At 49.0% G+C, this 13440-nt stretch overlaps 1 protein-coding gene across 4 annotated transcripts in view; it reads left to right on the top strand.

Annotated features, from left to right (window-relative positions):
• Positions 1–13440, top strand: part of RSRC2 (arginine and serine rich coiled-coil 2) — a 47509-nt gene that overhangs the window by 32128 nt on the left and 1941 nt on the right. For 2 of the 4 annotated variants that reach the window (XM_069755648.1, XM_069755656.1), the window contains exon 10: positions 4657–4734. The exons of the other annotated variants lie outside the window; for them this stretch is intronic. In XM_069755648.1, coding sequence (XP_069611749.1) covers positions 4657–4734 — 78 coding nt within the window. The remainder of the gene's footprint in view (positions 1–4656; positions 4735–13440) is intronic. 4 annotated transcript variants of the gene reach the window in all.

Below are 13440 nucleotides of genomic sequence, written 5' to 3'. Positions count from 1 at the left end.
TCCAGGTCCCTGGGGAGAGGTATCACTGGCTAGACGCCAGCGGCGATCATTAGGGGTGGCATCGCGGCCGCCAGCCGGCTCCAAAAAAGTACACTGTGTTTTTTACTTCATGTGCCACTTGCAATTCTGTGTTGCCTTGTGCCCACAATACCCCTTTGTGTCAGAACTGTGACCCGGCCTGTGCGCAGCCGCCTTCTGCCTCCACCTCCAATTTCTCCACTGACCCCATTGAGCCTAACCCTCCTGAGTGGGCTGCTTCCCTGTCACGTTCAATGGATTCCTTGGTCAAGGTATTGGACTCCTTCCGGGGATCCTCCCTAAGACAGAACTCTCTTCTGTCAACCGCGTCGGAATCTGGCACCGGTACGGGGCCGTCCGACCACAGGGGCGTACTGTACCGCGGGAATCTCGGGGTTCCAGGAAAAGAACCCTTCCCTCGTCCCCCGTAAACGCTCGAGCTTCAGCATCTGCGAGCTCATCTTCTCGCTCCCCCAAGGGTCGCAGCGTACATGACTCGGAATACAAGTCGAAGGAATCTTTAACCCAAGACTCCTCTATTGGTCAGGAGACACTTGACTCCCTTATTGAGGCAATCAACAAAACACTAATGGTGGATGAGGAGTCTGTATCCACTCAGGAACATGTTGTGTCTTTTAAAAAGACTAAACGCGTTCAAAAGATATATGCTAATCACCCTGAGTTTCAGGACATTGTCCAAAAACACAGGGAACACCCGGATAAGCAATTTGCGGCTCAAAAAGCCACGGAAGCTAAATATCCTTTCTCCAAAGACCTGATGAAGGAGTTGCTTCTCTCTCCTTCTGTGGATCCTGCCATATCGCGACTCGCATCCAAAACAGTCCTATCTCAGTCTTTGAGGCCTCAGGAGCAGCACTCCTTCCATCCTTTGCTGCTACCCGGGTGGCTAAGGCAATGGTTGCCTTGGCAGAGGTGTTAACCTCTACCGTCCAGGATAGTAATCTCCCCCCAGAGGCGGCCAGACTCGCTAACCAAATGGCTCAGGCCGGAGATTTCGTAGTGAACGCTTCCATAGATACGGCTAATTGCGCAGAGCAAGCGGCTGCAAGCGCAATCTCCATCAGGAGGGTCTTGTGGCTCTGCGATTGGCGAGCAGATTCTGCTTCTAAAAAGTCGCTGACTTCTTTACCTTACCAAGCTGGCTGTTTATTTGGGGAGAAACTAGACCAAATCCTTTCTGACGCTACCGGAGGGAAGAGTAAATTTCTTCCCCAGCAAAAACCTGCCCGGCCTTTTCGGAATCAACTGTTTCGGTTCCGGTCCTTTCCTAACAACTCCAGTTGGTCATCCACTTCCCCTGATTCGGGACGGCGGGAAAACAGAAATTCCCAGGTCTCATACAGACCTAACCGTTCCTGGAAACCCAGACCGAGACCTTCTGGCCCTAAGGCATCCGCATCCCTTAAACCTTCTACACAATGACTCATCGACGTGTCCAGCGGACACCGTCAAAGTAGGCGGACGTCTTCTTTCGTTCCGTCAAAATTGGCTCTCGGTCGTTCACGACGAGTGGGTCAGAGAGCTCGTGTCCTCCAGATACAAAATCGAGTTTTCTTCTTTCCCCCCAAACCACGCTTCTTCCAGTCCTCTCCACCCAAATCAAGGGCGTCACATCTTCTCCGGGCCATAGAGGCACTTCAAAGGGACGGTGTCATCGTTCCGGTCCCTCAACCAAAGGTTCAAGGGGTTTTACTCCAACCTATTCCTTGTCCTGGACCTCAAGCTGCTAAACAAGTTCATACAGCTCCGACACTTCAGGATGGACTTGCTCCGTTCCGTTGTCGCGTCCCTGGAAAAAGGAGAGTTCCTTGCATCCATAGACATCAAGGATGTTTATCTACACATCCCGATTTTTCCCTCTCATCAGCAGTTCCTGCGCTTCACAGTCCCGGAAGAACACTTCCAGTTTGTGGCCTTGCCCTTCGGACTTGCCACTGCCCACAGAGTGTTCACGAAGGTCATGGCAGCTGTCATGGCCATTCTTCACGCTCGGGGAGTGGTAGTTCTTCCGTATCTGGACTACCTATTAATCAAGGGTCCGTCCCATTCTGCCTGTAAGTATTACTGTGGATTCTTTCTCGCCTGGGTTGGAAAATCAACTTCGAGAAATAATCTCCAGTGCCGGCTCAGCAAATCTGCTTCCTGGGCATGATTGTGGACTCTTCCCGCGGGTTAGTCATTCTCCCTTCAGAGAAGGTCTTGTCCTTACAACAGGGAGCGCGCTAGCTCTCCCGCCCAGTCCCTCACTTCATTCGCCTCGCGATGCGCATCCTCGGGAAAATGGCTGCGGCGATGGAAGCCGTTCCGTATGCACAGTTCCATCTCCGTCCCCTGCAACAGGCGCTTCTGTTAGCCTGGGACAGGAGTCCATTCTCCCTCGACTGTCGTTTTCACCTGTCCCCACAGGTCAGGCAGACCATCAGGTGGTTGACGCCACAGTCCTCCCTGAACCAAGGGAAGTCCTTTCTCCCAGTGCGCTGGTTAGTGGTGACCACCGATGCCAGCCTTTTTGAGCTGGGGGCAGTTTTCAATCACCAAACGGCACAGGGTCGTTGGTTCACACGAGAGTCGCATCTTACAATCAATCTCTTGGAGATTCGAGCGATCACACTTGCCTTACGCAATTTTCACCACCTTCTCGCAGGCCATCCCATCAGAATCCAATCCGACAACGCCACAGCCGTGGCGTATATCAACCAGCAAGGGGGAACCCGCAGCAAGGCAGCCATGCTCGAAGTCTCCCACATCCTACGCTGGGCCGAGACCAATCATTCGCTCATCTCGGCAATCCACATACCGGGTGTGGAGAATTGGGAAGCAAACTTCCTCAGTCGCCAAGGTCTTGCCTCGGGCAAGTGGTCCCTCCATCCGGAAGTCTTCCAGTAGATTTGTCTTCGCTGGGGGACGCAGGATGTGGATCTCATGGCCTCAAGACTAAACCAGGTTCCCCAGTTCATTGCTCGATCCCACAATCCTTGCGCCATCGGAGCAGACGCTCTGGTTCTGTCGAGGCATCGGTTCCAGCTGCCGTACATATTTCCTCCTCTTCCTCTGCTCCCGGAGGTCATCAAGAAGATCAGGGCAGAGGGGAGACTGGTGATCCTTGTCACGCCGGGACTGGCCGCGTTGAGCATGGTACGCGGAACTCGTCCAAATGGTGGCCAACCTCCCCTAGCGATTCCCAGATCGCATGGATCTTCACTCACAGGGCCCGATTTGCCACCAGAACTCCGGGGCCCTGTCTTTGACGGCGTGGCCGTTGAATCCTGGATTTTAGCCCAAGCCGGATTCTCTCCAGAGGTTTCTTCTACCATGATTCGTGCTAGGAAACCCGTATCCATGCACATTTATCATCGCACCTGGCGCATCTTCTTTTCATGGTGCAATGCCCATGGACGTTCTCCTCTGGTGTTCTCCATTCCGTCCTTTCTGGAGTTCCTCCAATCAGGTTTAGAGTCAGGCTTTGCCCTAGGCTCGCTCAAGGGACAAGTGTCCGCATTGTCAGTTCTATTCCAACGAAAGATCGCTTCCAGACTGCCGGTTAAAACGTTCATCCAAGGAGTCTCCCGAGTGGGCCCTCCCTATAGAATGCCTTTGGTTTCATGGGATCTTAACTTGGTTCTCGGGGTTCTTCAGGAGGTCCCTTTCGAGCCATTGCAGGACATCTCACACCCTCCTTTCATGGAAGGTGGTCTTTCTTGTGGCGATTACGTCAATCAGGAGAGTTTGAGTTGGCAGCCCTCTCTTGCCGATCCCCTTTTCTGATTTTTCATCCAGACAAGGCCGTTTTGAGGACCTCTCCCTCTTTCCTACCTAAAGTCGTCTCCTCCTTTCATCTAAATGAGGACATTGTCTTGCACCAGCCCATCGTATCAAGAAAGCTCGCCATACTCTGGATGTAGTTAGAGCTCTTCGGTGGTACATATCTCGCACGGCTCCCTTCCGTAAGTCGGATGTCCTGTTAGTGCTTCCGGAGGGACATAGGAAAGGTCTACCCGCTTCAAAGGCCACTCTAGCCAAGTGGATTTGCTCCACTATCCAGGAATCCTAACGCATCAGGAACACCCCTGTCCCAGCAGGGATTAAGGCGCATTCGACTCGGTCGGTCGGTGCTTCTTGGGACATTCGGCACCAGGCGTCAGCACAGCAGCTTTGCAAAGCTGGGACTTGGTCCAGTCTGCATACGTTCACAAAGCACTATCACGTTCATACCCAGGCTTCGGCAGACGCTGCCCTTGGCAGGCGCATTCTGCAGACTGCGGTACCTCAGTAAGCCAGTGGTACATGAGGTTTTAGCAGTGCAATTGCTCTTCACCCAGGGACTGCTTTAGGATGTCCCATGGTCCCATGTCCCCCCAATGAGGTGTAGGAGTAAAGGAGATTTTTGTGTACTCACCGTAAAATCTTTTTCTCAGAGCCAATCATTGGGGGACACAGCACCCACCCTGTTAGCCTATTGGCTGGTGGTTGTTGTGGTTTGGTCCTAAGTTTTTGACATAGTTTATTTGTCTTGGTTTTTCTTATACTCCTCCTACTGCTTTTACTACCGAGCTGGGTCATTACTGGCCAGTCAAGGGGTGTTTACTGCAGAGGAGTTAATTCTTTGTGTTTACTTAGTGTCCTCCTAGTGGCAAGCAGCATAACACCCATGGTCCTGTGTCCCCCAATGATTGGCTCGGAGAAAAAGATTTTATGGTGAGTACACAAAAATCTCCCTTTTAACTCCTTCCCGCCACAAACTGTTGTAAACTTTTGAGATTTTGTTTGTTCCTCTTCTTTTGTTCTATTTTTTTTTTTCTTTTTCTGTCAGCATAACCATACGAAAGTTTGGTTTTTGCTGAGCAAATTGTACCATCCAGTGTGCTGGAAAAAAGAAAAAATATGCTGCGAAATTGAAAAAATAATTAAGAAACAATTCCACCATAGTTTTTTGTAGGTTGCTTTTACGGCGTCCATTCTGTGCTGCAAATTACCTGGTACCATGATTCTCCAGGTTTGTATGATTATAGCAATAATGAATTTGTCCAGTTCCTGTGTTTTTTTTTTTTTTTTTTTGTTTTGTTTTTTTGTTTGCTTTTTATTTTAGTTAAGAAAACAAATTCTCACATTTGTGGGTAAAAAGAAGCCTTTTTTGTCTTTTTAATTTCTTTATCGCTTCATTGGGGGACACAGATAACCATGGGTGTATGCTGCTGACACTAGGCAAAAAAGGAAAATTGCTCCTCAGCAGCATACACCCACCGACAAAGTACCTCAGATTAAGCTTGGTGTCTGTAGAAGGCAGACATGCATCTGCACCCAGATACACATTTTCCTTGGCAGGTTCCCTGTTTTGTGTTTATTAATCTTTTTCCCTTTTGTTTTTCAGGTTCCTTTTTCTTAGGGTAATGGGGTGTAATTTCTCACCCTGTTTTCCCATATGTATGAGACCGAGAAAGCGGTGTGGTGTCACACACATCGCTCACTCTCGGGCCCGCAAGGCAGGAACTAATCCCCGGTCACCTTTACAGGTGCTTCAGGGTGATTCCAGTTGGCCGGTCCTCTGCCTTTTCCCTATCCCACCCCTTTCCTCGAAGAGGGCTAGGAGGAAGACTGTGGTCACCAGCGGTGGCCTTCCCCCTTCTTGTAAAGAGTTGACAGTCTTCTGCACCGTCTGGAGACTGTGCGGGAAGGAGGATCCCCGATTCCAGTGACCCTCACCCACCCTGAGGGCTCCTGATGTTATCCTCATCACTGCAGAGGGATCGGGACCGCACAGGTATGTCTCCCTCCTTTCCCTCTGCAGCGGTAGGCGTCATCCCTGGGAGCATTGTCCCCTTAATCGCAAAGGTACAGGGCGGCGTTAGTGGTAGGGAACAGCCGCCGCCATTTTTCTCATGGCCGGACTCCGTATTTGCGGACACTCCCCCTCCCCTAGCCGCATCCATTCCCGCACTTAATTTAACACCACCGCATGTTTAATTCGCACATTTTTTTTTTTGTTCTATAGGAGGCTTTTTCCTTCTCTTCTAGCCACGCCCCCGCCAAACCCCCAGACAATAGTAGGGGAACTTTCATTGATTTGGTGACACAGCCTAGACTGCATCTGCTTTCTTAGGCCGCCATATCCTACGCTCTGCACATGGAGGACACAGCCATATTCTGCACTCTCTGTAGATCTGCGGACGCTCTGCTCATAGGGGGACACAGCTTCCACAGTTCTTTCTTCTGCTCGTCGCTGGCATCGGGTAGGCTCTGTTTCTTTTTGTCTTGGCTCCTCCTCAGCAGTATTCCCAAGCTCAACTTATACCCAACCCTAGAGAGGCTTCTTCTTGCCCTTCTAAGCCCAATGTAATTCACTACGCCTGTGCCCTCTGCAAAAGGAAATGGTCTTCAGGCCTATCCTCCCCTTTCTGCCTGTCATGCATCCCCTCCACCATGTCTGCCCCACAGGAGCCCTCTAACAGCCAGGATAAGAGCACTCCCCTCCCTCCGGAATGGCCTGTTGCCATGTCGGTCGGTCTCCGAACTGTCAAAAGTTTCACAGGTCCTGGAGGGACTTCCACATTTGTCTACTGCCACCAGTGCTCCAAACGCCTCTCACGATGATTCACATGCACTTGACCGCAACCTTCACAGGGACGAATTGGCTTTAAAGCAAAGGAAGCGGGCTCTTTCCAGTTCTTCCTCTTATTTCCCTGGGCCCCTCTGCATCCTCCCAGATGCATTCCTCACCCCATACCCCCTCCTCGGAGACGGTTTTTGGGTGGGATGTGGATTACCAGTCTGAGTCTGATACGGAACAGACCTCAAAGATGCAGGATATGGTAAATAGCCTTATCTTGGCAATTACCCAAAGTTTGAGCCTAAGGCTATGTGCACACGTTCAGGATTTCTCGCAGAAAATTCCTGAGAAAAACTGGACGTTTTCTGCACGAAATCTGCATGCGGTTTTGACGTGTGTTTTTTTCCGGACACTTCCCAATGCATTTTGTAGTGGGAAATCCGCAAAAGAAACAGCAAAATTAATGAACGTGCTGCGGTTTTTACCGCGATGCGTTTTTTTTTTTTCGCGGAAAAAAACGCATCATGTGCACAAAACATGCGGAATTCATTCTAAATGATGGGATGCTTATTGTGTGCGTTTTTTTTGCGGTTTTATAGCGTTTTTATCGGGGAAAAACCGCGAAAAAAAAACAAGGTGTGCACACAGCCTAAAGGAGGACTATGCACTTTTTTTGTAAAACGTCCTTCCCGTAATTTCCCTAATCACAGGGAATTTGAGGTGATTTTATCTAAATACTGCTAACACCCTGAAATGCGCTTCTCAGGAGGAAGGAAGGAGCTGGATATTCTCGATCCCTTTAGGCCAGACCTCGTTGGTAAATGGGCAGAATCCCCTAATGTGGATCCGCTGGTTTTTCGCCTGTCTTCCAAGACAGTCCTGTCTCTACCAGACGGTGCATATCTTCAGGATTCTACGGATAGACAGATTGAATCCTTAGCTAAATCAGCCTTTGAATTAGCCAGCGCCCCCCTGTGTCCCATTTTTCCCCCATCTTTGTGGCAAAGTCCATGTCTTCTTGGGCAAGAATGCTTCGTCGGGGTATTCTGGATGAGATGGCAGATTTGGCAGATCAAATTGCCCATACCGGCAAATATTTTTTTACCGCTTCCTTAGATGTGGCTGGTTGTTCTGCCAGGGCTACCAGCAACATCGTTGATATACGCCACATTCTCAGGATGAAAGCGTGGAATGCAGATCCACCGTCAAAAAGGTCCCTCAATGGTCTTGCCTTCCAAGGCGCTAGACTTTTTGGATCCAAGCTGGATCAAATAATTTCGGATGCTACCGGCGGGAAAAGCACCTTGCTTCCCCAGTCTAAACCGAAGCGCCCTTTTAAAAGGAAAAGGTCACTTCAATTTCGTTCCTTTCAACCCTTCTCTTCTTCAGGGTCTTCCTCACCATTACAGGACCACTCTTCTGCCCAAGTGGAAAGGAAGAAGCCGACCTTCAAACCAGCTACACTGGCGACCCTTTGGTCGCTCTTCCAAGCCTTCAGGATCTCACGCCAACAGGTTATCCTCGGCATGACTGGCCTCCCTCCAACCAGGAATCTGTCCAGGGTGGGAGGCCAACTTCATCTCTTTTGGGACGCATGGCTGTCTGGGTCAGCGATAGTCACTTCCAGTTACAAAATCTATTTTTCTCCCTCCATGGAAACGGGAGAATTCCTTTGTTCTGTAGACATTCAGGATGCTCATCTTCACATTCCTGTTTGTGTTCAGCATCAGAGATTCCTACAGCTTGCTATCCAGGAGGATCTTTTCAGTTCACGGCCCTTCCCTTCAGCCTGGCTTCTGCCCCCAGAGTGTTCACGAAGGTCATGGCAGCGGTCATGGCCATCCTTCGCTACAAGGGGAAGCTCATAATTCCTTACTTTGATGACCTTCTGATCAAAGGGCCGTCCCGCCGAGACTGCGACCAGAGTCTTCAAATCACTCTGGTCTGTCTCGGCTGGTTGATCAACAGAGAGAAGTCCTACCTTAATCCAGCTCAGCACCTGATGTTTCTGGGTATGAGGTTCGACATGACCCAAGCCTGTGTCTTCCTTCCAAAGGAGAAGTTTTCATCCCTCTGCCAGGAGATCCGCACTCTAAAGCGACCAGCTCCTCTCCACCCTATGGTCCTGCATGAGAGTTCTGGGGAAGATGTTTGCTGCCATGTAAGCCATTCTTTTTGCCCAGTTCCATACCCTTCCTCTTCAGCTGGCCCTCTTGTCAGCTTGGGACAAGAGGACCGTCTCCCTGGCCCGGCCTGTGCTTCTGTCTCTCAAGGTGAGGCAGTCCCTGACCTGGTGGACGCTATCAGCATCAGTCCTACAAGAGAAATCCTTTCTTCTCTCCAGTGGTAGGTCATCACCACCGATGGCAGTCTCCTCTGTTGGGGAGCGGTCTTTCTATATCACACAGCGCAGGGCTGCTGGAACACCCAAGAAGCCGCTCTCCCCATCAATCTCCTGGAGATCAGGGCAATTTTTATTGCCCTTCACCGCTGGCAGACTCTCCTCGCAGCCAGCCAGTCCACATACAGTCGGATAACGCCACGGCCGTGGCTTACATAAACCATCAAGGCGGGACTCACACCAAACAGGTTATGATAAAGGGAACAAGGATTCTGCGATGGGCGGAACGTCACGTTCCCTCCAGTTCAGCTGTTCACATTCCAGGGGTAGAATATAGGGCAACCGATTTTCTGAGCCGTCGGGGTCTCATCAGGCGAGTGGTCTATCAGCCTTGCCATCTTCAACCAGATATGGGGCACCCTGGACATCGACCTGTTGGCTTCTCGGATGAACCACAGGGTTCCTCAGTTCGTAGCCAGGTCCCGGGGTCCAGTAGCAATCGGTTGCGATGCTCTGGTAATCCCGTGGTCACAATTCCATCTGCCTTATCTTTTTCCGCCTCTCCCCTTGATTAAGAGTCGTGAGAAAGATGAAGCTAGAAGGGATTCCCCATTATCCTGATGGCTCTGGACTGGCCGATACGGGCCTGGTATGCGGAGCTCGTGAACATGCTCATGGACTATCCCTTGAGGCTTCCGGACCTTCCAGATATTCTCTTACAAGGCCCCCTCTTCCACCAGAGTTCAGTCTTGAGTTTAACGGCATGCCGTAGAGGACACAGTCCTGAGGAAGGCCGGTTTTTCCCACCAGGTCATTCAGACCATGATTTAGTGTGAGAAAACTAGCATCTTCGTTTATCTACCACAGATACTGGAAGGCCTTCTTCCCATGGAGTGAAGACAACACTTTGGTCCCTATGTCCCTTTTCCTTCCATCCTTGATTTTCTACAAGCGGGTCTTGACTCTGATTTATCGTTCAGTACTCTTTAGGGACAGCAGCATACACCCACGGTTACCTTTGTCCCCCAATGAAGGCTCCAAGAAAGATTTTACGGTGAGTACCGAAAACCCCTCTTTCTGTTGACCGACCTGTGTGAAAAGTTTTGCAGGGCAAGCTGGTGCTGTTATCATTTTGGGGTACATGCGAAGTTTTGATCACTTATTTGTATTTTTGACAAAAAAAACTGTGCCAGTGTTTGACTTTTTTTTTCTTTTTTCTTAATGCATTTACTATCTGGATTAAATTTAAAATTAAGCTGTACTTTTATGGACAATCTGCAGGGAACAATCTTTATTTTTAATGCGAGAAAGGGGAGTAATTACAATTTTTAGGATATTAAACAAAGAAAATCCCCCACCCCTCTTTGTCCTGCTAGAGGAGTTGAATCTGATTGTTCTATATACTGCAATACAACATTGTTGCGGTGTATACAAAAAAAATCACTGCCTCCTTTTTGTGAAGGTTAGGCATATGCTGGTCTTCACAAGAGTGCTGTCATGCTAGGCCCCCGATTGTTGTGGCAAACCAACAGCACCCCATGACTGCATCTCCGGGACATTGTGAGGGCTGAGGTGAACAGCACAGACAGCGGACCACTGTCAATGATTGATAGCGGCATTTAAGAAGTTAACAGGCGTGCATGGGGACTCTCCATCTAAATATATAATTGTCTAAGGGTTTTTCCGTCTGTCTGTCAGTCCTGGAAATCCCGCGTCTCTGATTGGTCGAGGCCGCCATCAGCGACGGGCACAGCGACGATGATGTCATAAAGGACGTAGACATCCCGCGTCTCTGATTCAGCGACGGGCACAGTATCGACGTAGATGTCATAATGGTTGCCATGGCGACGATGATGTCATAAAGGTTGCCTCGACCAATCAGCGACGGGCACAGTCTGCCGCAAATTCTGGAATCATCATTGTCCATATACTACGGGGACATGCATATTCTAGAATACCCGATGCGTTAGAATCGGGCCACAATCTAGTACATGTATGATCAGGGCCGGACTGGCCTTCGGGCACTTCTGGCAAATGCCAGAAGGGCCGGTGCCAGGTGTGGGCCGCTGCTGCTATCAGCGGCGCCAGGACCGACTCGCCTCCCCCCGATCACCCGCCCCGCATTCAACTAGACGCCGGTTCAGTTGAATGCAATGATGGAGGAGAGAGCGTCCACTGTCTCTCCCTCTGCCATCATTTCCCGCTCTGCCTCGCGCTGACACTGCGGGTGCGCGATGTCATATTATCGCGCACCTGCTGTGTGGCCGGGCTGACTGCAGCTGCTGAAGACCGCAGCGCGGGGCACGAGGAGAGGCGAGGTGAGCGTATTTTTTTTTTTTTTATATATATATATATATATATATATATATATATATATATATATATATATATATATATATATATATATATATATATATATATCTATATATATCTATCAGTGAGTGATAACTGGATGATTGTGGGACAATTGGGGGGGGGACTGTATTACATTCTATGGGGGCTGTTCTGTATTACATTCTATGGGGCTGTACTGTAACACATTCTATTGGGGGGGCTTTATTACATCCTATGAGGGCTGGCTGCATTACATTCTATTGGGGGGGCTTTATTACTTTCTATGGGGGCTGTGCTGTATTACATTCTATGGGGGCTGTGCTGTATTACATTCTATGGGGGCTGTGCTGTATTACATTCTATGGGGGCTGTTCTGTTTTACATTCTATGGGGGCTGTGCTGTTTTACATTCTATGGGGGATGTATTATATTCCATGAGGGGTGATAGAATATGATGCAATGGGGAGCTGCATTATACTATATGATTAGGGCTGCATTGTATTCTATGGGGGGCTGCATTATGCTCTATGAGGGGGCTACCATATATATGCAGGGGCTGCATTATACTATATGAGGGGGCTGCATTATATTCTCTTGGGAGGTTACATTATACTCGGGTCTACAATATATTCTGTGGGGTGGCTGCATTATCCTCTGGAGTGGCATCATTATACTATATGGGCTGCATTATACTGTATCGAGGACTATGGGGAATACATTATACTATATGAAGAACTATGGGGTGCATTATACTATGGGAAGTGAATTGTACTACATGGATGACAATGGCGGTGCATTATACTATATGGAGCACTATGAGGAGTGTATTATACTATTTGAAGGACTGTGGCAGTACATTATACTATATGGACGACTATGCGGAGTGTATTATACTATATGGAGGACTGAGGAGTGTATTATACTATATGGAGGACTGAGGTGCACACTATAATATATGGAGGACTATGGGATGTATTATACTAAACAAGCAAAATACTGCCTATTCATCGAGTGATTGGATTGTTTGTGGGAACAGAAATCCTTGTTCTCAGCAGCACATCGCCGGTGTAAACTGTAGATGTGCTGCTGATAACATGATATTGTATGGGAACAGATTGATCTAATTTTGATTGTTCTGTCCCCATCATTCTTTCTCAGTTGGTGTAAAGAGGCCGGGAAACAAGCAAACGACTTCAGTATTGTCGATCACACTCGTTTAGCGGCCTGAGATCAGTGCATGTAAATACAGCAGAAATGCTTCGCAGGAAGATGAGGCAAAGATGATGACAGGTGTAGCTAGCTCTATTCCCATGCGCCGGGTGCTAACTCTACTGCTTTCTCCAGCCGCCAAAGCATTTAATTCTGGTATGTGTAATGATTTTTAGGGTTGATGTCAGCTGCTATCAATCCCTGGTGTAAGTAATGGAGAGGTGTCTATCAGACACCCCCACTACTAGCCCAGACCTGGCGAGACCCAGCGACTCTGAAGAGCGGTGACGGTAGTAACAGTACCGCTCTTCAGTCGCCAAGCTCAGCGCAAGAATATGAAAAAAAAAATAAATATATATATATACACACACAATTGGAGTGCTGCCTTCAGTTTTTTTTCTTCTTTTTTTTTTCTTCTGTTTAGTTTGGCAAGTATTAGACTTAGCCTGGAGGCCTGGCACCCGCTGTGAACTATTGTGCTGTTCCTTTTTTACTATATATATCTATCTGTCTTTATAGCGATCTCTAGCTATATCAACACTTAAACAGAATTTAACTCCAAGTAAATAAAACTTCTCTGAAATCAAACTGTCCACTTATCAAGCCACACTCGACAAAGGAGTGGTTCTGCAGGTGGTGACCACAGACCACATCTCAGTACCAATGCTTTCTGACTGATGTTTTGGTCACTTCTGAATGTTAGTTGTGCTTTCACACTCGTGGTAGCATGAGACGGACTCTTCAACCCACACAAGTGGCTCAGGCAGTGCAGCTCATACATGATGGCACATCAATGCGAGCTGTGGCAAGAAGGTTTGCTGTGTCTGTCAGCGTAGTGTCCAGAGGCTGGAGGCGCTACCAGGAGACAGGCCAGTACACCAGGAGACATGGAGGGGGCCGCAGGAGGGCAACAACCCAGCAGCTGGACCTCTACAACAGGCTTTGTGCAAGGAAGAAAAGGAGGAGCACTGCC

Source organism: Ranitomeya imitator, chromosome 1 (genome assembly GCF_032444005.1).
Source record: "Ranitomeya imitator isolate aRanImi1 chromosome 1, aRanImi1.pri, whole genome shotgun sequence".
NCBI lineage: Eukaryota > Metazoa > Chordata > Amphibia > Anura > Dendrobatidae > Ranitomeya > Ranitomeya imitator.
Note: the sequence above shows the minus strand (reverse complement) of the source record. Positions and strands in the feature narration are given on the sequence as shown.